The 25,214-nt window shown below is 43.2% G+C and overlaps 1 protein-coding gene across 35 annotated transcripts in view; it reads left to right on the top strand.

Moving 5' to 3' along the window:
• LOC133154375 (protocadherin gamma-C5-like) overlaps positions 1-25,214 on the top strand; it is a 211,091-nt gene that overhangs the window by 136,772 nt on the left and 49,105 nt on the right. The window contains exon 1 of one of the 35 annotated variants that reach the window (XM_061279064.1): positions 1,257-3,882. The exons of 28 other annotated variants lie outside the window; for them this stretch is intronic. In XM_061279064.1, coding sequence (XP_061135048.1) covers positions 1,429-3,882 — 2,454 coding nt within the window. In that variant the 5' untranslated portion in view covers positions 1,257-1,428. Of the gene's footprint in view, positions 1-1,256; positions 3,883-5,349; positions 7,908-8,714; positions 11,308-11,952; positions 14,653-15,770; positions 18,342-19,156; positions 21,740-22,353; positions 25,170-25,214 lie in introns of those variants that run through there. 6 more of the 35 variants (XM_061279109.1, XM_061279182.1, XM_061279164.1 and 3 more) reach the window with 6 other exon arrangements.

The following is a 25,214-nucleotide window of genomic DNA, read 5'->3' as shown; positions in this document are numbered from 1 at the left end:
CCTTTCTTTTTGATCATTTCAATTGCTTCTGTGGTTTGTGTACGTGTTGGTGCTGTTCATGGTGCTGAAAGTTTCATCTTCTGAAGTTAATATGGTATTTTTGAACTTGGTAGTTGAAACATTTGTCAATGTTTAACAGACTTTGTAATTTTTCCCTCTTTCAAGTCAAGTCCATATTCTATATATTTTTATTTTTATCTTGATGTTATTCCAGCAACCCAACAAAAGTATTCCTGAAATTCCTGCCTACAAAGGTAAAATTAACATTTTATACCCCGACATCTTCAAAATAAACAATTGTGATAGTGAGCATAGAATTCATGAGGTTTCAAAGAAATGTCATCAAAAGACTCATATCATGCAAAATGAACTCTTTTGCGCTTTTAGCCATTTTAAAATGCTAAACCCTAACAAAAACACCCCCCCAAACAGGTTTGCTTCCTTTGCTCACTTAGAGCAATCCAGCTCATTGCTCTTGTCGAAGTTAGCGTACCCTCTGCTGACCATAGGCAATAATTTGTAAACTGAATTATTGAATAAACTGAAATGTTTAAAAAGCACTCGACATAAAAGCAAAATTTTAATTTTAAAGGTTAAAACTAAAAATAAGGATTTATATTTAACTGACACAAACTGACGCAGTAAAATAAGCAAAAATAACCATTAACAACAAAGGAAAAAACAAAACAACAATTTTTTCACCAGTTCTTATGGACAATTATAGCGACAAACAGAAATTGAGCAGACTCTGGGGGTTGGGGCTAATTGACTTACTGCTTGATTAGTTGTTGTTTTTTATACTCATTTGTGGCTTCAATAAAACATTGTAAGAAAAGGATAATTAGAGTGTATGTGACACGTCAGGTACTGAAGTGACAAAGTAAGTCAGAAAATAGTAGCCAACGTTTTGCAACAGCTAAATCTTTGCGGCATGAATTAACGAGCTGAGAATTGCTGTTATACTTCAGTATAAAACACGTAATTAGTATTTGAACGTTAATTGTCAGTGGTGTGGGGTCTTTATTTTGTCTTTGTTTGTTATTACTAATGAGAACGTTATGAATCGATATATATATATATATATATATATACATATATATATATATTATTTTTTTTGCTAACATGGCATTTATTGTTATTGTGCATGGTTTGAACACATGCACATGACATTCACCATTTCTACTCTAAGGGACGCTATTGGTCAACGTAAGGTTTTTCCTCTATTCACTCAAACCCAGATCGCCTGCGCAGTCATGCAACTCGCTCTTTTCATTTGATGAGGAGGACACGTAAGAGCCAGAGCGCCACTCTGAGTGTTTGTTTTTCGGATTTTAATTGTTAGTGGTTTTTTTATCCCACCGAAGTGGATATTTTTAAGGTGGACCTGTGATTTTATTTGTGGAATTATACTTGATTATTTTGGCAAAAATGGCGCGTCGAACATGCTCCGCGGACGCGCGCTGGAGATGGAAATTATTTTGTGGACCACGCCAGCAAATGGAATTGCTTTTGTTCTTTTTTTATTTAGTTGCCACAGTGGCTGGTCAGATTCGTTATTCTATTCCCGAGGAGATGAAGAAAGGCACCGTGATCGGTAACGTTGCACAAGATCTTGGTTTGACTATGAAAAGGATGGTTGCAGGGCGGGCCCGCATCGTGACGGGAGAAAAAATTCAATACACGGAGTTGAAAACAGACAAAGGGCTGCTCGTCGTCAGTGACAGAATAGACCGAGAGGAGCTTTGCGGAGATGTGACACCATGTAGCTTGAACTTTGAGATCATTTTAGAGAATCCGATTGAATTGCACAGAATAATTGTTGAGGTTTTGGATATAAATGATCATGCCCCTGTGTTTTCAAATAAAGAAAAACCTCTCATTTTCGAAATAAGTGAAGGGACTGCAGTTGGAGTGCAATTTCCTCTACAGAGTGCAGAGGATCAAGATGTGGGGCTAAACGCGTTACAGAATTATATTTTGGCTCCGAATGAAAATTTTATGTTAACTCAGAATCCAAATCCAGATGGCAGTAAATATGTTGAAATGGTGCTCCAGAAGCCTTTAGACAGAGAGCGACATCCTCGTTTGTCTTTAAAATTAATTGCACTTGACGGAGGAACACCACAAAGATCTGGCACCGTAAATATAGAAATAAACGTTTTAGATGCAAATGACAATCGGCCAGTTTTTAATCAACCAGAATACAAAGCTTCTCTTACGGAAAACACAATGACAGGCACCAGTGTTATTACAGTAAATGCGACAGATGCTGACAGTGGTCCGTATGGACTCATCTCTTACAGTTTGTCTAAAACAAAAGGAAGTGCTGGCAATATATTTAATATTGATGAACACACTGGCACAATTTACGTTTCTGGTCATGTTGACTATGAAAAAAACAGGAAGTACGAAGTGAGGGTGGAAGCAAAGGATCAAGGTGGGCTGACTGGGACCACTAAAGTTATACTTGATGTCGTTGACGTAAATGACAATGCCCCAGTCATTAATATAATGTCATTTTCAAGTCCTCTGTCTGAGGATTCACCTCCTGGTACAACAGTTGCAGTTCTGAACATAAAAGATGTTGATTCTGACAGAAATGGACAGCTAAAATGTTCCATAGATGGAAAACTTCCCTTTAAATTGGAGACGTCTCTGACAAACTATTATAATTTAATTTCAGATCAATTTTTTGATAGAGAATCTGTTCCAGAATATAACATAACAATTAAAGCCACTGATCTCGGAACGCCTCCACTTTCTAGCTCAATAAATTTGTATCTTAGAATCTCAGACGTGAATGACAATGCACCAATATTTGATGAAAATAGTTTTTCAGCTTATGTGGCAGAGAATAATTCTCCAGGCGTTTCCATATTTGCTGTCACTGCTCGAGACACTGATTGGAATCAAAATGCGAGAGTATCTTATCTTTTAGAGGACACACAAGTAAGTGGCAGTCCAGTGTCCACTTTTGTTTCTTTAAATTCTGAAACTGGTGTTCTTAGTGCCGTTCGATCCTTTGACTATGAGCAAATTAAACAAGTGGACTTGGTTGTCAGAGCGCAGGATGGAGGCTCCCCTCCCCTCAGCAGCAACACAAGCGTTCGCATCCTGATCCAGGACCAGAACGATAACACCCCTCAGGTGCTGTACCCGGTGCAGACGGGTGGCACGCTGCTAGCCGAAATGGTGCCTCGTTCGGCCGACGTGGGCTACCTGGTGACCAAAGTAGTGGCCGTGGATGTGGACTCTGGCCAGAATGCCTGGCTCTCCTATCAAGTGCACAAGGCCACAGACAGGGCGCTGTTTGAAGTGGGCCTCCACAATGGCGAAATCCGAACGGTCCGCCAAGTGACTGATAAAGATGCTGTCAAACAAAGACTGACTGTTGTGGTGGAGGACAATGGGCAGCCCTCTCGTTCAGCCACAGTCATTGTGAATGTGGCGGTGGCCGATAGCTTCCCTGAGGTGCTCTCAGAGTTCACTGACTTGAACATGCACGACAAGGAGTACAATGACAAGCTGACTTTTTACTTAGTCTTGGCGCTGGCTGTGGTCTCCTTCCTCTTCATTACCTGCTTGCTGCTCATCATAGCAGTCAAAGTGTACAGGTGGAGACAGTCTCGCGTCCTGTACCACTCCAACCTGCCCGTCATCCCGTACTATCCACCTCGGTACTCGGATACTTTGGGGACGGGGACCCTCCCGCACGTGTACAATTATGAGGTGTGCAGGACCACCGACTCCAGAAAAAGTGACTGCAAATTGGACAGGGCTGCGAGTCACGACGTTCTGGTCATGGATCCCAGTCTTACAAAGACCTTGCAGATGAGACGCAATGAAAAGAACATCCTGGATCAACCTGACTCTCCTCTAGAGGTTAGAATTAACCATTTTCCCTTTGCAAAATACATGCTAGATGAATCAGGACCATGGTCAGAGACAAAAGAGTGCCAAACACCAAATGTGTTTTTTTAACTGCATGTGGTTAATGTAGGCGCCTTTGATTGTAAAGCATTACTAATTTATAGAAATTGAACTCAGTTAGGCAATCAAATAAGACAATCATATTTTTTCGAATAACTAAATAATGCGTGTATTAAGTTATTTTTGGGCGGGGTTGTGTCAACCTCCCTGTGACATTTGCATAGGTTCTACACGTGTTGGCGCTTTTAAGGGTACTATGTGTGTCTCCTTACTTGCAGCTTCCACTAACGTCATTCATACGTCATGTGAAAGACAGAATGGAGTTTGTTTATTAGAAATGGACATCACAAATACATTGACAAAACCAAATGCATTTTGTAACCGTTTTAGCAGGAGTGTTAATTTTCAACATGTGACTTGACAGACTTTTGTTGAAGCCACGTTTTGTTTGTTGCAAGGAGAGCTCATTTACAAATACTTGTGAATGGTGCTTACTGCAACTCATTGCCATATTTAAAAAAATTTTCATTGTCTAGCATTTGACTGGAAATATATATTGTCTTGCCGGAAGTGAAAATATTCATTTTTATCCTGCTATTGCAAATGCTTTTGCAGGGACTGCACGTCAAATAGTTTTTAACAAAGATATTCCTGCTGTGTCAATATTGTAGTTATTCACTCCAGAAATTTGATGACTCAAAAACTAGCCAACGTGTGTGCTACTGGTGCTACATAGGGTATAGCAATGCATTCCAACAATGTTTGATATCTTTGCATAAAAGATCCAAGGTTGTCTTGTGCTCAATCATCAGCAAATGTCTATGTAGTTGAGATTATACATATTTACCTGTGCTGCCATAACCTTAATGAAAATTAATCATCTTTGTTATTAGAGATCATCAATCTCCTCAGTGTTCATTTGAAATAGAAACATATTAAAAAATGGATGGCAATGCCTATAACCTTGATTTTTTTTTCTTGCAATCAGCTGCTGAATGTGAAATAACAAATTTGATGAATCACTGAGGGATATTGCAGATATATTATATATTGCCTATTAATCACCCTTCTCCATGAGTTCATTTTTTGGTGGGTGGGTTTTTCCATTTGTTGTCCAAATGTTGAGTAGAATATTTTATCAAGTAGATGATTGTTTGGCATTTGGTTTGGATTTGTAGTTTAAAGTTCGTTTTAGAGCCCCTAACAAATAAGTAGCCTAACACTAACCCAATTTTTCTCTTGATATATGACGATGACTTTGGGGATGACTGAAAATGCTTTTTATTATAGGCCCCCGTTTTGCATTAGGCGGAGGCTTAGATATGATATCCTGCAGTACGCAATTCTGGACTCCTAGGGGCGCTGTTGACCAGAAATCTTCCCGATCTTTATCCGTGTACCCTGCACACAATGAGCCACATCGACATTAAACCAGCAGAAGAGGGAACGCGCACGTATCTGCTGGTTCAGTCGGGCTTTTTTAAGGATAAATTCACCTCAGATATTTTTCTTTTTGAGTCCCTATTCGTATAAGAGGAATTTACATGTTTTTAATCTCTAATTTGGACCATTGCACATCGAATGGAAAAATGAAGCGGCAAGTACTATTGTTCATTTGGGCGTATTTTGTCGGATTGGTACACGGGCAAGTCACCTATTCCATTCCCGAGGAAATGAACAAAGGCTCTTTGGTTGGAAACATAGCGCAAGATTTGGGCGTGCATGTGAAAAGGCTGAAATCTGGGAAAGCTCGCATCTACACGGAGGGGAATGCAGATTACATGGAGCTGCACAGAGACAGAGGGCTGCTCGTTGTTAAAGAAAGGATCGACAGGGAGGCGCTGTGCGGACAAACAACGCCGTGCGCGTTACATCTACAGATCACACTGGAAGATCCAATTGAATTCTACACGGTGACGGTCGAAATTAACGATATTAATGACAATGCGCCCACTTTTAAAAAGGACGAGATGACGTTTAAGATAAGCGAATCCAATGTAATTGGAGCAAAATTCGTGCTGGAGAGGGCTGTGGATTTAGACGTTGGTGTGAACGGGTTGCAGGGATACTCGTTAAAGCCTTCTGATCATTTTCATCTCAAATTAAAAAATCAACAAGATGGTAGCAAAAGCGTGGAGATGATTCTGCAGAAACCTCTAGATAGAGAAGCTAAAGAACATCTCTCTTTAGTTCTCACTGCGGCTGATGGGGGTGACCCACAGCTGACAGGAACAATGCGTGTAGAAATTGTGGTGCTAGACTCAAATGACAACGCTCCTGTATTTACGCAGGAAATATATAAGGTCACTGTGATGGAGACTGCCACAAAAGGCACTTTTATGTGCACCGTGAGTGCTGTGGATGCAGACGAAGGCTCAAATGGAAGAGTGTCTTATTCGATAACCAACACAGCGGATGACGTTCCCGTTACTTTTGAAATTGATGAAGAAAGTGGTGTTGTGTCTTTAATTGGAAGGCTAGATTATGAAAAGGTGGCTCACTATGAAATATTTGTGCAAGCTAGTGATGATGGAGGGCTGACAGATTCATGTAGAATTATTGTGGAAGTGACTGACACGAATGATAATCCCCCGTCTATAAATATCATGTCTAAAACCAGTTCCATATCAGAGAATTCTTCACCAGGAACGGTGGTCACTATCTTTAATGTACAAGATCCTGACTCGGCAGAAAATGGCCATGTCGCATGTTTTATTGACGATAATAGGCCATTTCTGATGAAAAGTACATCTAAAAAGTTCTTCAGCTTAGTCACAGATGGTGATTTGGACAGAGAGAGATCGAGTGAGTACAACATCACAGTGACGTGCTCTGATGAGGGCGTGCCCTCCCTCTCCAGCAGCGTCACTCTCACCTTACACATCTCAGATGTGAATGACAACGCGCCTGTCTTTGAGAGGAGCTCATATGAGGCGTACATTGTGGAAAACAACACACCAGGTCTTTCTGTATTCACTGTAAAAGCCAGTGACGCTGACTGGAACCAGAATGCTCGTCTTTCTTACATCCTGGAGGACTCATCAGTTAATGGAGTTCCAGTCTCCTCATATGTGTCTGTTAGTGCTGAAAGTGGAGTCATCCATGCAGTGCACTCCTTTGACTACGAGCAACTGAAAGAGTTTCACATCCGTGTCAGAGCGCAGGATGGGGGCTCCCCTCCCCTCAGCAGCAACGCGAGCGTTCGCATCCTGATCCAGGACCAGAATGACAACGCCCCACAGGTGCTGTACCCAGTGCAGACGGGCGGCACACTGCTGGCCGAAATGGTGCCTCGTTCGGCCGACGTGGGCTACCTGGTTTCCAAAGTAGTGGCCGTGGATGTTGACTCTGGTCAGAACGCCTGGCTCTCCTATCAAGTGCACAAAGCCACAGACAGGGCGCTGTTTGAAGTGGGCCTCCACAATGGAGAAATCCGAACAGTCCGCCAAGTGACTGATAAAGATGCTGTCAAACAAAGACTGACTGTTGTGGTAGAGGACAACGGGCAGCCCTCTCGTTCAGCCACGGTCATTGTGAATGTAGCGGTGGCCGACAGCTTCCCTGAAGTGCTCTCAGAGTTCACTGACTTGAGCATACACGACAAAGAGTACAATGACAAGCTGACTTTTTACTTGGTCTTGGCGCTGGCTGTGGTCTCCTTCCTGTTTGTAACCTGCTTGCTGCTCATCATCGCAGTCAAAGTGTACAGGTGGAGACAGTCTCGCGTCCTGTACCACTCCAACCTGCCCGTCATCCCGTATTATCCACCTCGGTACTCGGAAACTTTGGGGACGGGGACCCTCCCGCACGTGTACAATTATGAGGTGTGCAGGACCACTGACTCCAGAAAAAGTGGCTGTAAATTGGACAGAGCTGCCAGTCACAACATGCTGGTAACGGACCCGAGTTCAGCCGGGACCATGCAGAAGCTACACATTCAAAAGAACATCCTGGATGAGCCTGACTCTCCTCTCGAGGTTGGTGTCTTGAGTCTTATAAATGTTGAAAAATTGCTATGCAGGCAATAGCAAAAATGCATGATTATGGATGGCCACAATGTATTCCAGCTGTTATCTGCCATTTGTCTTTATACTATACAGCTGCCTCATGAAGGTTTGTGACTTACCTTCTCCTGTAAAGTTGAATGTCATCAAATGGCAATTTGCTGTGATTCATATTTTAATGGTGGCTATTTTTCTAAATCAAAAATGAGAATAATTATGTAATGCTTGCTGGCTCTATTTGCAATATTTCAGTTAAAATGCTTACTTAACTTTACAAAACGGCATGAATATATAACGTGAAATAATGTCCACCGAACAGGTTGTCCATTACTGTCAAGAAAACAAAAAGTTTGGGCTGAAGTTAGTCCTGATAACAGGGATTTGCCAAACTCCAAAGCAGTTGTTTTCAGCACCATGGACAGCAGTCGTGTTGCTTAAATGACCTGCAGTGCGCAATGCCCCTATTTACTGCAAGTGATCCATTGTGTTATCTGCATGTAATTTACTGATGATCAAATAATTCAAATAAGCATTCATTTATGATATACGCATACTTTATAATAATCATATATTTTAGCTTTAGTTCTGCTTTAGTCGTCATAGTTTATCTTTAGTACTTTGGTTGCTGCCAGTTGGATTTGGTGGCATGTGTTACTTTTCCCCCCTTATTTTTTTTAACTTTCTGTTGTAGTTTATATTTTTCGTCTCAAAGTGGCGCTGTTGGCATGCCTGATGAAATTTGAAGGCTGCTGGGGTTTTTTTTCTTCCTCCTCTATTCTTTGTCCCTGCCTTCTGCGCTGCTGTGTTGGTGATAGCACATACTGAACAGTCGTCTCTCTTGACGCAAACAGTGAGGATTCACGATTCTACCGGATTTTATAGAAAATACTGTGGAGTTCTGCCTTTTTTCGGAGCATGTTTTCTAATGGACTCGGGATTGTAGAATTTTAATTGCTGAATGAAAACAAGCTCCACGGACAAAACAATGAGACGGCAAGTACTGTTGTTCTTCTCGGCTGTGTGCCTTCGCTCCGTGCTTGGCCAGGTCAGCTATTCCATCCCCGAAGAAATGCCCAAAGGCTCTGTGTTTGGAAACATAGTGCATGATTTAGGTTTAGATCACAAGAGGTTGAAATCTGGCAAGGCTCGTGTGTACACCGGCCGCAGTGTGGAGTACATCGGCATGAATAAAGAAAGAGGAGTCCTCGTAATCCAAGAGCGGATAGACAGGGAGGCTTTGTGTGCAGAGACCTCGCCGTGCGCTTTGCATTTTCAGATCATTCTGGAAAATCCAATGGAGATGTTTCGAGTTACGGTGGAGATTACCGACATAAATGATAACACGCCCAGCTTCACCAACGCTGAAAAGCGCTTTGAAATTAGCGAGTCAGCCGTCATAGGATCCAAATTCATATTAGAAAAAGCAATCGATTTGGACACAGGGATAAATGGCTTACAACAATACGTGCTCACTCCTGCTGATAATTTTGCCTTAAAATTAGAGAATGAGGCTGATGGGAGTAAAAAGGTAGAAATGGTGCTGCAGAAGCCCCTCGATCGAGAAAAGCAGGATTATATAAGGCTTTTATTAACTGCTATTGATGGAGGTGAGCCTCAACTGTCAGGCACTATGCAAATATTTGTTAATGTGTTAGATGCCAACGACAACGCACCTACTTTTGAAAAACGTATTTATAGGGCAAAAATACTTGAAAATGCACTCAAGGGCACCAGCGTAACAACTGTGAGTGCATCTGATAAAGACATTGGCGTAAATGGCGAAGTGTCATATTTAATATCTCCCGGCAAACGCCTTCTGGCAGACATATTTAATATTAACCAGCAAACTGGTGTTATCACGCTGGTAGGTGACGTAGATTATGAAAAGGCAACTTCCTATCAGATGGATGTGGAAGTGGTTGGCACAGGAGGTCTGTCTGATTCAACAAAGGTGGTTGTTGATGTGATTGATATGAACGACAACAGCCCTGTTATCAATGTTGTTTCCAAAACCGACACCATTTTAGAAAACTCACCTCCTAATACTGTTATAGCAATGTTAAGTGTAAGTGATCCAGATTCAGAAAATAACGGACAAGTAGAATGTGTCAAAGATGATGCAACTCCCTTTAAGATACAAACCTCTTTAAATGGATTTTATACTATAGTTACAGAGGTAGATTTGGACAGAGAGAGGTCGGGCGAGTATAATATCACAGTCACATGCTCTGATGAGGGTGTGCCCTCTCTCTCCAGCAGCGTCACTCTCACCTTACTCATCTCAGATGTGAATGATAATGCGCCTGTCTTTGAGAAGAGCTCATATGAGGCCTTCCTTGTAGAAAACAACACACCAGGGCTTTCTGTATTCACCGTAAAAGCCAGTGATGCTGACTGGAACCAAAATGCTCGTCTTTCGTACATCCTGGAGGACTCCTCAGTTAACGGAGTGCCAGTCTCCTCCTACGTGTCCATTAATGCTGAAAGTGGAGTCGTCCATGCAATGCGCTCTTTTGACTATGAGCAACTGAAAGAGTTCCACTTCCTGGTTAGAGCGCAGGATGGAGGCTCCCCTCCCCTCAGCAGCAACACGAGCGTTCGCATCCTGGTCCAGGACCAGAACGACAACGCCCCTCAGGTGCTGTACCCGGTACAGACGGGCGGCTCGCTGCTGGCTGAAATGGTGCCTCGTTCAGCAGACGTGGGCTACCTGGTGACCAAAGTGGTGGCCGTGGACGTGGACTCTGGCCAGAATGCCTGGCTCTCCTATCAAGTACACAAAGCTACAGACAGGGCGCTGTTTGAAGTGGGCCTCCACAATGGGGAAATCCGAACTGTCCGCCAAGTGACTGATAAAGATGCTGTCAAACAAAGACTGACTGTTGTGGTGGAGGACAACGGGCAGCCCTCTCGTTCTGCCACAGTCATTGTGAACGTGGCGGTGGCCGACAGCTTCCCTGAGGTGCTCGCAGAGTTCACTGACTTGAGCATGCACGACAAGGAGTACAATGACAAGCTGACTTTTTACTTAGTCTTGGCGCTAGCTGTGGTCTCCTTCCTCTTCATCACCTGCTTGCTGCTCATCATCGCAGTCAAAGTGTACAGGTGGAGACAGTCTCGCGTCCTGTACCATTCCAACCTGCCCGTCATCCCGTACTATCCACCTAGGTACTCGGATACTTTGGGGACGGGGACCCTCCCGCACATGTACAATTATGAGGTGTGCAGGACCACCGACTCCAGAAAAAGTGACTGTAAATTGGACAGGGCTGCGAGTCACAACGTTCTGGTCATGGATCCAAGTCTTACAAAGACCTTGCAGATGAGACGCAATGAAAAGAACATCTTGGATGAACCTGACTCTCCTATTGAGGTTGGTTACTTGAGTTTTTCTGTAAGATAACGTTTCCCCTTGTCAGTGAACAAAAGTGCCACAATTACAATTTATGTCGGAGTCCATACATCACCGTTGTATATGACAAGCAAAGGGAAGTTGCATCTGCTTTATGTTATGTTGCAGTCCGCATTGCTTAAGATTTAAGACCAAATAATAGGAATAATAGTAATAATAAAATAATTGCATCGTATTTTTACTACTACTACTATTACAACAACTACTACTATTACTACTACGACTACTACTATGACTACTCCTACTACTATTACTACTACTACTACTACTACTACTACTACTACTACTACTACTACTACTACTACTACTACTACTAAATAATAATAATAATAGTAATAATAATAATTGTGAGGTGTCAGACCAGTTGGTTTTCTGAACTATAATATTTCTTTGTAATGCAAACAAGACCAATGGCAATGCATGTTTAATTGCTAAAATTTCTTGATATGGCCATATAAACAGCCCAAAATTAAATGTTAAAAAATACATGAATTTTTGCATTTATATCTATTGTGATTAGAAGTCCTGTATTCATTTGCGTGTGCTTTTATATATTTTAATTCATAAAACAAACTCGGGTTTGTTACGAAAAAGATATAAAATAAACCAATTGGACTTTTGTAGTGCAAAATTTTCATGGCAATATTTGCATATACTACACTTTATGTGTGCGAGCATTTGTTGTTGCGTGCAGAATAGAAAAGGCAGCTTGTGGCCAGAGTGTGGCAGTCTACGACAGGGCTTCAGTTCCTCCCTTTCACACAATGACGCTTTCGAGAATAAAGCAGGCATTTCCAGACACTACTCGCTAACCGTGGACGTGGATGGCTGTTGTCCATCTTCTTCATCTTTAAACTGGATTTACACGGAGTTTTTTTATTTATTGGATTGATGAGATTCGTGGAAGTTTTATTTAAAACGATGACGCTGCAACGAGTCCTGCTGTTGTTCGTATTGGTTATTTCTTCACCCTCCGTGTTTGGACAAGCCAGCTACTCGATCCCGGAGGAAATGGAGAAAGGCTCTTTAGTGTCAAACGTGGCTCAAGATTTAGGTTTGGACCTGAAAAGGTTGAAATCCGGTCGAGCTCGCATTCATTCTGGGGACAGTGCGGAATATATCGCGCTGGATAAAGAAAGAGGGCTCCTCCTTGTGCAGGAGAGGATAGACAGAGAGACGCTGTGCGGTGAGACGACGCTCTGTGCTTTGCATTTGCAGTTAATTTTGGAAAATCCAATGGAAATGTTTCGCATCACTATAGAAATCACTGACATAAACGACAACTCCCCACGCTTTGCATCTAGTAGTAAACGTTTTGAAATCAGCGAATCAGCCATTGTTGGATCCAAATTTGTACTGGAGAAAGCCATCGACGCTGATACTGGTGCAAATGGCCTGCAAAGCTACTCGCTCAGCCCAACTAATAATTTTCAGCTGAAATTAGCAAATCAAGCAGACGGGCGTAAAAAGGTGGAGATGATATTACAGAAGTCTCTGGATCGAGAACAACAGGAAAAAAATGTTTTGTTATTAACAGCCTTTGACGGCGGACAACCGCGCAGGTCAGGAACAATGCAGATTATTGTTCATGTATTAGATGTAAATGATAACGCCCCTGTGTTTACTAAGACTTTATACAAGGCAACTATTAGTGAAAATGCACCTAAAGGTACCAGTGTTATAAAGGTTAGTGCTTCAGACAAGGACAGTGGCTCAAATGGACAAATATCTTATATAATATCCGAAAACACCCTCATATCCGAATTATTTCAGATTAATGGTGCAACTGGGGATGTTATTCTAACTGGTGACATTGATTTTGAGAGCGCAAAAGTATTAGAAATAGACATTGAAGCTGTGGATAATGGAGGACTGTCTGATTCAAGCAAGATCCTAATTGATGTCATTGATGTAAATGACAACAGTCCTCAAATGAAAATACTTTCCAAGTCAGATTCCATTTCAGAGGACTCTGCAGAGAATACTGTTGTCACTATGTTAAGTGTTAGTGACCCCGACTCTGGCAGCAACGGAGAGGTCAAGTGTCATATCAATAATGATATTCCATTTAAAATGGAAAACACAATGAATGGATTTTATAGTTTAGTAACAGAGTTAGCTTTGGATAGAGAATCTGCATCTGAATATATGATCACAGTGACATGCTCTGATGATGGTCTGCCCTCCCTCTCCAGTAGCGTCACACTCAGCTTGCACATCTCAGATGTTAATGACAACGCGCCTGTCTTTGAGAGGACCTCATATGATGCCTACATTGTTGAAAATAATACCCCAGGTCTCTCTGTATTCACCGTAAAAGCCAGTGATGCTGACTGGAACCAGAATGCTCGACTTTCATACATCCTGGAGGACTCCTCAGTTAACGGAGTGCCAGTCTCCTCATATGTGTCTATTAGTGCTGAGAGTGGAGTCATCCATGCAGTGCGCTCTTTTGACTATGAGCAACTGAAAGAGTTTCACTTCCTGGTCAGAGCACAGGATGGAGGCTCCCCTCCCCTCAGCAGCAACGCAAGTGTTCGCATCCTGATTCAGGACCAGAACGACAACGCCCCTCAGGTGCTGTACCCGGTGCAGACGGGCAGCACACTGCTGGCCGAAATGGTGCCTCGTTCGGCCGACGTGGGCTACCTGGTGACCAAAGTGGTGGCCGTGGATGTGGACTCTGGCCAGAATGCCTGGCTCTCCTATCAAGTGCACAAAGCCACAGACAGGGCGCTGTTTGAAGTGGGCCTCCACAACGGAGAAATCCGAACAGTTCGCCAAGTGACTGATAAAGATGCTGTCAAACAAAGACTGACTGTTGTGGTGGAGGACAACGGGCAGCCCTCTCGTTCAGCCACAGTCATTGTGAACGTGGCGGTGGCCGACAGCTTCCCTGAGGTACTCTCAGAGTTCACTGACTTGAGCATGCACGACAAGGAGTACAATGACAAGCTGACTTTTTACTTAGTCTTGTCGCTGGCTGTGGTCTCTTTCCTCTTCATCACCTGCTTGATACTCATCATCGCAGTCAAAGTGTACAGGTGGAGACAGTCTCGCGTCCTGTACCATTCCAACCTGCCCGTCATCCCGTATTATCCGCCACGGTACTCAGATACTTTGGGGACTGGGACCCTCCCGCACGTGTACAATTATGAGGTGTGCAGGACCACTGACTCCAGAAAAAGTGACTGTAAAATGGACAGAACTGCTAGTCACACCGTGCTGGACCCCTGTGTGACAGGAACCATCCAGAAGATACACAGTCAAAGGAATATCCTGGATGAACCCGACTCTCCTCTTGAGGTTGGTCGATTGTGCTTCATTTGCACTCTGCAGTAAATTATTACATTTTACATGAATGCAAATTTATGATTGTTGATGAACACATAACCACCAGGCAGCAGGCACTTTTCATCTGTTTGTGAAACTGCATACTAGAGCCAGGCACCATCTTTTATCCTTCTCACAATTAAAGGTTACTGACACTTTATTGAACCCAAAGTAACTTTCGGAATACAAAACAAGTTAAATAAGTCAGTGAATTAGAAGTCACTAAGCCCTTAAAAAGTTGTAAACGACTAATTGTTTCTAAAATTTTTACACTATTTGACTCAACTTCCTGGGTTGTTTGTTGGGTTGCACAAAACCGTTTTTGTTGCATAATATTACCCATCAAATTGAGGTTTTCATTTATTTATTTTTTTGCAAAACAATTCAAAGTTAGGTAAAATGGACCCGACTTCCTGGCTGGGTCCAATTTTTAACCCAGCTTTTTTTCTTTTTTTTAACGGTGTATTAGTTTGACCATGGTGTTTCTTTTATTAGTAAGCTACGTATTCTTTTGCATTAGCGCCTTGGGCAGGAACATGTTTAATCCTTTAAATCTGTTTCCTTTCCAATTATGACGTCTGATCACCCCGATAAATGAAGGTGTCTTCTTGTGGGGGTTTTTGTCATGTGTTTTGCGAGAAAGAATAGAGCATCTCTGTGTGAATGGGGTGTGTGAGTTTCCAGCACCATGGACAGTGACAGTTGGGCCACTGCTGCACAGCTGGAACTCCCTCTTTGCTTTCAGCGGTTGTTCCTGGTTTTCTTTTTAGTTTGTCTGCAATATCCTCAATAGCCCGCAATAGAAATCATTATCACATGACCAAATCTCTAAATTATATGATGTCATTGCACTTTTAGTCAGCATTATGACAGTGGTATTGACGTTCCTTTTTTATATATTTTGTTGTTATCTTTATGATGCTGCTTTTGGATTAGTTTGATATTGCAATACGATAGACTACTGTATGTCTCAAAAAATGTATTTGGAGTTGCACTTGCGCAATTTGAACTCTACGGGACGCTGTTGGCTAATATTTTTCAGTTGGCCATTTCAAACCTTTTGTCACATTTACTCCCCCTTCGTCGATGCACATCCGCGTCAATTGTGGAAGCGCTGCATCGCAAACGGATATTTCACGCTGGCTCTATACTCAATTTTCATATTTGGATTCAAAATCATTTGCCTTCTTTTTTGGGGGGTGTCTGTTTTCAGTGGAGTTGCTTACGTAAAGGGAATATAGGACCGTGTCTTTTGTGCAGCTGGGGAATCAACTCGGACAATGAGACGGCAAGTACTGTTAATGTTCATCTTCTGCCTCGCCTCCGTGATAGGGCAGGTCACTTATTCCATTCCGGAGGAGATGGGGAAAGGATCTTTGATCGGTAACATAGCCCGAGATTTAGGTTTAGACGTCAAGAGGCTGAGGGCAGGCAAAGCGCGCATTTACACGGGAGACAGCGCTCAGTATATCGAGCTGAATAGGGAACGGGGAGTCCTCCTTATCAAAGAAAAAATAGACCGCGAGCTGATTTGCAAGCAGACGACGCCTTGTGCGTTGCATTTCCAAATAACACTTGAAAATCCGTTGGAATTATTCCCCATCACGGTGGAAATCACGGACATTAATGACAATGCGCCGTCATTCCAAAAAGAGGAGCGAAGGTTTGAAATAAGCGAATATACAGTCGTAGGCTCTAAATTTGTGCTAGAAAAAGCGTTTGATGCTGACACAGGAGTGAATGGGCTCCAGAGATACACCCTGAAGCCGAGCGACAGTTTTGTGCTTAAACTGCACAGTCAGTCGGATGGCAGCAAAAAGGTCGAAATGGTTTTGCAAAAACCACTAGACAGAGAAAAACAAGAGCACGTCTCTTTGATTCTGACGGCCGAGGATGGAGGAGAGCCACAGCTGACGGGAACAATGCAGATCCACGTCACTGTTCTGGATGCAAATGATAATGCGCCAGTATTTAGTAAGGCTGTGTACAAAGCAAGCATCACTGAGAGCTCGGCGATAGGGACACTTATTACAAAAGTGAGCGCTACAGACGCAGATAAGGGATCAAACGGAGAAGTGACCTATGTGATCGGGAATAGCATGGATACTGTGTCGAAGGTGTTTCACATTACTAGGGAAGGTGACGTCATCCTGAATGGTCTAGTAGATTATGAGAAAGAGAAAAATTATCACATTGATATAGAGGCTATTGATCAAGGGGGGCTTTCTGATTCCAGCAAAATAATAATTGATATAATAGATGTAAATGACAATAGTCCCATTGTGAATATGATTTCATCATCTCACTCAGTGCCAGAAGATGCGCCAACCAGAACTGTGATAGCGTTGATGAGTGTCAGTGACCCTGATTCTGATGCTAATGGACAGGTTAATTGCTTTATAGGTGAAAATAATCCATTTGCGATAAAAATTACATCTAATAATTTCTATAGTTTAGTGACCGACAGTGATTTAGACAGAGAGAGGGCATGCGAATATAATATCACAGTGACATGTTCAGATGAGGGCGTGCCCTCTCTTTCCAGCAGCGTCACTCTCACCTTATTCATCTCAGACGTGAATGATAATGCACCTGCCTTTGAGAGGAGCTCATACGAGGCCTACATAGTAGAAAACAACACACCAGGTCTCTCTGTATTCGCAGTAAAAGCCAGTGATGCTGACTGGAACCAGAATGCTCGTCTTTCATACATCCTGGAGGACTCCTCAGTTAACGGAGTGCCAGTCTCCTCCTACGTGTCCATTAATGCTGAAAGTGGAGTCATCCATGCAGTGCGCTCTTTTGACTATGAGCAACTGAAAGAGTTCCACTTCCTGGTCAGAGCGCAGGATGGAGGCTCTCCTCCCCTCAGCAGCAACACGAGCGTTCGCATCCTGATCCAGGACCAGAACGACAACGCCCCTCAAGTGCTGTACCCAGTGCAGACAGGCGGCTCGCTGCTGGCCGAAATGGTGCCTCGTTCAGCCGACGTGGGCTACCTGGTTACCAAAGTAGTGGCCGTGGATGTGGACTCTGGCCAGAACGCCTGGCTCTCCTATCAAGTACACAAAGCCACGGACAGGGCACTGTTTGAAGTGGGCCTCCATAATGGAGAAATCCGAACAGTCCGCCAAGTGACTGATAAAGATGCTGTCAAACAAAGACTGACTGTTGTGGTGGAGGACAACGGGCAGCCCTCTCGTTCAGCCACAGTCATTGTGAACGTGGCGGTGGCCGACAGCTTCCCTGAGGTGCTCTCGGAGTTCACTGACTTGAGCATGCACGACAAAGAGTACAATGACAAGCTGACTTTTTACTTAGTCTTGGCGCTGGCTGTGGTCTCCTTCCTCTTCATTACCTGCTTGCTGCTCATCATAGCAGTCAAAGTGTACAGATGGAGACAGTCTCGCGTCCTGTACCACTCCAACCTGCCCGTCATCCCGTATTATCCACCTCGGTACTCGGATACTTTGGGGACCGGGACTCTCCCGCACGTGTACAATTACGAGGTATGCAGGACCACTGACTCCAGAAAAAGTGACTTTAAATTGGACAGAGCAGCCAGTCACAATGTGCTGGTAACGGACCCCAGTTCAACCGGGACCTTGCAGAAGATGCACATTCAAAAGAACATCTTGGATGAACCTGACTCTCCTCTCGAGGTTGGTCACTTGAAATGATTCCCAGTTAGGTCATATTTATCTTACCATTATATTGCAAAGTGTCTTTGTGTTTACACAACTGTAGTGTAACAAACTCTTAGTTAACTCTCCATGCCTTTTTTAAATTTGATTGTGAATGCAGTCATCGATTATGCAACATTGTGTCCCTTGTTGTAGTTTCAGTGGTTCAGCACCACAGATAAAGACGATGATGAGTGACATTATATGTAGACTAAAGTGTCTTTCACCTGTCGTCTTTAAATGCAAATATTAATGTTAAGAATTATTTATGTTAAGTTATTCAGCCGTGCTTTGATTTGAGGTAAAGTGCTTTATTTTGAACATTAAATATTTACTGTATCATACATCAGGACCCCTCAGCTTTGCATTACGAAGGCACTAATTTAACTTTTTGGAAATTAAACACATCAATAATATGCAAATACTACAGTACAATACAACATATAATCCTTTTAAACTTTTTTTAGAACGTTGTATAAAGCTTAACTAATTTTCTGTCACAATGATACATTGCCAATATATTGCATTCTATTTTATGTAAATGTGGAAACTATTGTAAATACTTTTGTTATTTAATTAGTATGGATAGGTCAAACACTTTATCTGTTTACTGTCATGTTTTCGTGGTCAATTTGGATTCGCGGATCATTTCGGTTACTATAAATGCAGCTTTGTTGTTGTAATCATCTATTCATTTTGTACCACTCGTCCTGCAGTTTCCATTTTGAACTCGCAGGGACGCTATTGTCCATGATGTGCCTTATACGGTCGGGGTGCGTCCTGTACATCTTACTTAATACGTAAGGGGGAAGGCAAACCATACGAGAGGCTGTCTGGACTGGAGCGTATTTCTAGTTGGAACTATTTTCTGACCTTTTTGGATGAATTACCCCCAGATCTGCTTTTCTCATTAGTGGGATTTTCATCTTATTTTTATTAATGCTGCCCAATTGTGATTTTCTATTTTGAACATGAGGGAAAGGAGAACAATGAGACGGCAAGTAACGCTTTTCACCTCGCTCCTATTCATCAGTGCTACATTCGGACAAATCAACTATTCCATTGATGAGGAAATGCACGTCGGCTCGTTCGTGGGAAATATAGCCGAGGATTTGGCTATTGGCGTGGAAAATCTGAAGTCGCGCAGTGCTCGTGTTTATTTTGGTGATAGCAAGCAATACATCGAGCTGAATAAAGACAGGGGCGTCCTCCTCATCAAGGAGCGAATCGACAGAGAGGCGCTTTGTGCACAGTCTATGCCGTGCGCATTGCACTTCCAGATGATTTTAGAGAGCCCCATAGAATTTTACAAAATAATAGCGAAGGTTGTCGACATCAATGACAACGCCCCCGCCTTCGAGAAAAGTGACATTAAATTCAAAATAAGCGAATCTGCCGTTATAGGATCGAAATTTGATTTAGAGCAGGCTGTGGATCTCGACGTTGGAATAAATGGTCTCCAAACGTATCTCCTCCAGCCGTCTGATAATTTTGAGTTAAAATTTCACAATCAAGCAGACGGCTCCCGCGGTGTTGAGATGGTGTTGAAGCAGGCTCTTGATAGAGAGAAAAGGGAACATTTGCATCTCGTGTTGACGGCGGTGGATGGTGGAGAGCCGCAGAAGTCGGGCACAATGCAGATTCTTATCACTGTATTAGACGCCAATGATAACGCACCCGTTTTCACAAAGCCCGTATACAAAGCTACAGTTGCAGAAAATACACCTAAAGGCACCGCCGTGACTGTAGTAAGCGCGTCGGATGCTGATCACGGAGCAAATGGGAAAATAAAATATTCAATCAGACACAAAATGGATGATGTAAAGCATTTGTTTAATATAAATGAAGATAATGGTGAGGTCACTCTAATAGGGAATATAGATTACGAAAAAGCTCGCAACTATCAAATTAATGTGCGTGCAAGTGATGATGGGGGACTAACAGACAGTTGCAAGGTTGTAGTTGACATTGTGGATGTGAATGATAACAGCCCGCTGATCAGTGTCATGTCAAAGACAAATGTCATATTTGAAGATGTCAGGAGTGAAACTGTTGTAACGATAATTAACGTTCAAGACCAAGATGATGGTGAAAATGGCAAAGTAGAATGCAGAATAAATCAGAATAGTCCCTTCCTTCTCAAGTCAACTGATAGTAATTTCTACAGTTTAGTGACAGAAGGTGATTTAGACAGAGAAAGGTCAGCTGAGTATAATATCACAGTGACGTGCTTTGATGAGGGGGTGCCCTCTCTCTCCAGCAGTGTCACACTCAGCTTGCACATCTCAGATGTGAATGACAACGCGCCTGTCTTTGAGAGGAGCTCATATGAGGCCTACATTGTGGAAAACAACACACCAGGTCTCTCCGTATTCACTGTAAAAGCCAGTGATCTTGACTGGAACCAGAATGCTCGTCTTTCGTACATCCTGGAGGACTCCTCAGTAAACGGAGTGCCTGTCTCCTCATATGTGTCCGTTAATGCTGAAAGTGGAGTTATCCATGCAGTGCGCTCTTTTGACTATGAGCAACTGAAAGAGTTTCACTTCCGTGTCAGAGCGCAGGATGGGGGCTCTCCTCCTCTTAGCAGCAACGCGAGCGTTCGCATCCTGATCCAGGACCAGAACGACAACGCCCCTCAGGTGTTGTACCCGGTGCAGACGAGCGGCCCACTGCTGGCCGAAATGGTGCCTCGTTCGGCAGACGTGGGCTATCTAGTGACTAAAGTGGTGGCCGTGGACGTGGACTCTGGCCAGAACGCCTGGCTCTCCTATCAAGTACACAAAGCCACGGACAGGGCGCTGTTTGAAGTGGGCCTCCACAATGGGGAAATCCGAACTGTCCGCCAAGTGACTGATAAAGATGCTGTCAAACAAAGACTGACTGTTGTGGTGGAGGACAACGGGCAGCCCTCTCGTTCAGCCACAGTCATTGTGAACGTGGCGGTGGCCGACAGCTTCCCTGAGGTGCTCGCAGAGTTCACTGACTTGAGCATGCACGACAAGGAGTACAATGACAAGCTGACTTTTTACTTAGTCTTGGCGCTGGCTGTGGTCTCCTTCCTCTTCATCACCTCCTTGCTGCTCATCATAGCTGTCAAAGTGTACAGGTGGAGACAGTCTCGCGTCCTGTACCACTCCAACCTGCCCGTCATTCCGTACTATCCACCTCGGTACTCGGATACTTTGGGGACTGGGACCCTCCCGCACGTGTACAATTATGAGGTGTGCAGGACCACTGACTCCAGAAAAAGTGACTGTAAAATGGACAGAACTGCAAGCCACAACGTGCTAGCAATGGATCCCCACTTTGCAGCGACGATGCAGAAGATGCGCAGTGAAAAGAGCATCCTGGATGAACCTGATTCTCCTTTAGAGGTTTGAATATTTTAAATGCCACTATTTTGTGTTTCCCCTCTTCGAGTCAGAACTGTGGGTCACATCCTATTTCAGTACTATGGAGAGCGACAACCCTGACTCTCCTCTAGAGGTTGGTCACTTTTTTTTTTTTTAAATAAGGACCTTCACAGTTGCAATTGTTGAACAGGGTTACCTTGGACAAGATGTAGTTCCATGCTGTGACTGTTGAGCTAAATTAAGTGCTGTGTTTCAATTATCAATTCTGGCCATGTTTTCTGCAACTTAAAAAAAAACATACAAAATGATACGCACTTTAACAACAATAAGATGACATTTCAATTATATACATAATCGTATCTGTTTTATCCAGTGGCACTACAGGAAGTCTGATCACAATTATTGAATATCAAAATAACAATCAATTAATGTAAATGGTATCTTATGAATTTCATAACTGCCGGTTTGGAATAATAGAGTAGCCTACAACACATTGTTCACGGTTTTGTGACTAATCCTGCATAAACTATATTTTACAGTTGTTTAATCATTCTCATTATAACAATAAAAAAATAATCATCAACATCAAATAATAATAATAATAATAATTAATGAGTCCTGTACAGTAAGTATACTACATGGAACGGCAAGCCCACTGGTGAATTTCGTATTTCTGTTTGTAAAGATGTTATTGAAACTCATAAAGCCTCATTGCTAAGTTTGCAAGTACATTGAATATACATTATTTCAAGGAGATGGAGCAAAAGTAATGTTTTGACATTTCTAGTTTACTTTCGTTTAATATGTGCGAGACTTTGTTGTTACGTGCAGAACAGAAGAGGCCGCTTGTGGCCAGAGTGTGGCAGTCTACGACAGGGCTTCAGTCACTCCCTTTTACACAATGACGCTTTCGAGAATAAAGCAGGCATTTCCAGACACTACTCGCTAACCGTGGACGTGGATGGCTGTTGTCCATCTTCTTCGTCTTTAAACTGGATTTACACGGAGTTTTTTATTTATTGGATTTATGAGATTCGTGGAATTTTTATTTAAAACGATGACGCTGCAACGAGTCCTGCTGTTGTTCGTAGTGGTTCTTTCTTCACCCTCCGTGTTTGGACAAGTCAGCTACTCGATCCCGGAGGAAATGGAGAAAGGCTCTTTAGTGTCAAACGTGGCTCAAGATTTAGGTTTGGACCTGAAAAGGTTGAAATCCGGTCGAGCTCGCATTCATTCTGGGGACAGTGCGGAATATATCGCGCTGGATAAAGAAAGAGGGCTCCTCCTTGTGCAGGAGAGGATAGACAGAGAGACGCTGTGCGGTGAGACGACGCTCTGTGCTTTGCATTTGCAGTTGATTTTGGAAAATCCCATGGAAATGTTTCGCATCACTATTGAAATCACAGACATAAACGACAATGCACCTAGCTTTGAATCCAGCCGCAAACGTTTTGAAATCAGCGAGTCGGCCATCATCGGCTCTAAATTTGTGCTGGAGAAAGCCATTGACGCTGATATCGGTGCAAATGGGCTGCAAAGCTACTCGCTCAGTCCAACCAATAATTTTCAGCTAAAATTAGAAAATCAAGCAGACGGGCGTAAAAAGGTGGAGATGATATTACAGAAGTCTCTGGATCGAGAGCAACAGGAAAAAAATGTTTTGTTATTAACAGCCTTTGACGGCGGACAACCGCGCAGTTCAGGAACAATGCAGATTATTGTTCATGTATTAGATGCAAATGATAACGCCCCTGTGTTTACGAAGACTTTATACAAGGCAACTATTAGTGAAAATGCACCTAAAGGTACCAGTGTTATAAATGTTAGCGCTTCAGACAAGGACAGTGGCCCAAATGGACAAATATCTTATGTAATATCAAAAAACAAGCTCAGATTATCAGATCTTTTTGAGCTCAATAGTATAACTGGAGTAGTTAAGTTAACTGGTGACATTGATTATGAGAGAGCAAAAGTATTAGAAATAGACATTGAAGCTGTAGATAATGGAGGACTGTCTGACTCAAGTAAGATTCTGATTGATGTCATTGATGTAAATGACAACAGTCCTCATATAAAAATACTCTCCAAGTCAGATTCCATCTCAGAGGACTCTGCAGAGAATACTGTTGTCACTATGTTAAGTGTTAGTGATCCTGACTCTGGCAGCAATGGAGATGTCAGATGTCACATTAATAATGACATTCCATTTAAAATAAAAAGCACACTGAATGGATTTTATAGTTTAGTAACAGAGTTAGCCTTGGATAGAGAATCTGCATCTGAGTATAATATCACAGTGACGTGCTCGGATGATGGACTGCCCTCCCTCTCCAGTAGCATCACTCTCAGTTTACACATCTCAGATGTGAATGACAACCCACCTGTCTTTGAGAGGTCCTCATATGATGCCTTCATTGTAGAAAACAACAAACCAGGTCTATCTGTATTCACAGTAAATGCCCATGACGCTGACTGGAACCAGAATGCTCGTCTTTCTTACATCCTGGAGGACTCCTCAGTTAACGGAGTCCCAGTCTCCTCATACGTGTCTGTTAGTGCTGAGAGTGGAGTCATCCACGCCGTGCGCTCTTTTGACTATGAGCAACTAAAAGAGTTCCACTTCCTTGTCAGAGCACAGGATGGAGGCTCCCCTCCTCTTAGTAGCAATGTGAGCATTCGCATCCTGATCCAGGACCAGAACGACAATGCCCCTCAAGTGCTGTACCCGGTGCAGACGGGCGGCGCGCTGCTGGCCGAAATGGTGCCTCGTTCGGCAGACGTGGGCTATCTGGTGACCAAAGTGGTGGCCGTGGACGTGGACTCTGGCCAGAACGCCTGGCTCTCCTATCAAGTGCACAAAGCCACAGACAGGGCGCTGTTTGAAGTGGGCCTCCACAATGGGGAAATCCGAACAGTCCGCCAAGTGACTGATAAAGATGCTGTCAAACAAAGACTGACTGTTGTGGTGGAGGACAACGGGCAGCCCTCTCGTTCAGCCACAGTCATTGTGAACGTGGCGGTGGCCGACAGCTTCCCTGAGGTGCTCTCAGAGTTCACAGACTTGAGTATGCACGACAAGGAGTACAATGACAAGCTGACTTTTTACTTAGTCTTGGCGCTGGCTGTGGTCTCCTTTCTCTTCATCACCTGCTTGCTGCTCATCATAGCAGTCAAAGTGTACAGGTGGAAACGATCTCGCGTCCTGTACCACTCCAACCTGCCCGTCATCCCGTACTATCCACCTCGGTACTCGGATACTTTGGGGACTGGAACCCTCCCGCACGTGTACAATTATGAGGTGTGCAGGACCACTGACTCCAGAAAAAGTGACTGTAAAATGGACAGAACTGCAAGTCACAACGTGCTAGCAATGGATCCCCACTTTGCAGCGACGATGCAGAAGATGCGCAGTGAAAAGAGCATCCTGGACGAACCTGATTCTCCTTTAGAGGTTTGAATATTTTAAATGCCACTATTTTGTTTCCTCTCTTCGAGG

The sequence above is a fragment of the Syngnathus typhle genome, linkage group LG1, assembly GCF_033458585.1.
Source record: "Syngnathus typhle isolate RoL2023-S1 ecotype Sweden linkage group LG1, RoL_Styp_1.0, whole genome shotgun sequence".
Taxonomy (NCBI): domain Eukaryota; kingdom Metazoa; phylum Chordata; class Actinopteri; order Syngnathiformes; family Syngnathidae; genus Syngnathus; species Syngnathus typhle.
This window is presented reverse-complemented; position numbering and strand designations above follow the sequence as displayed.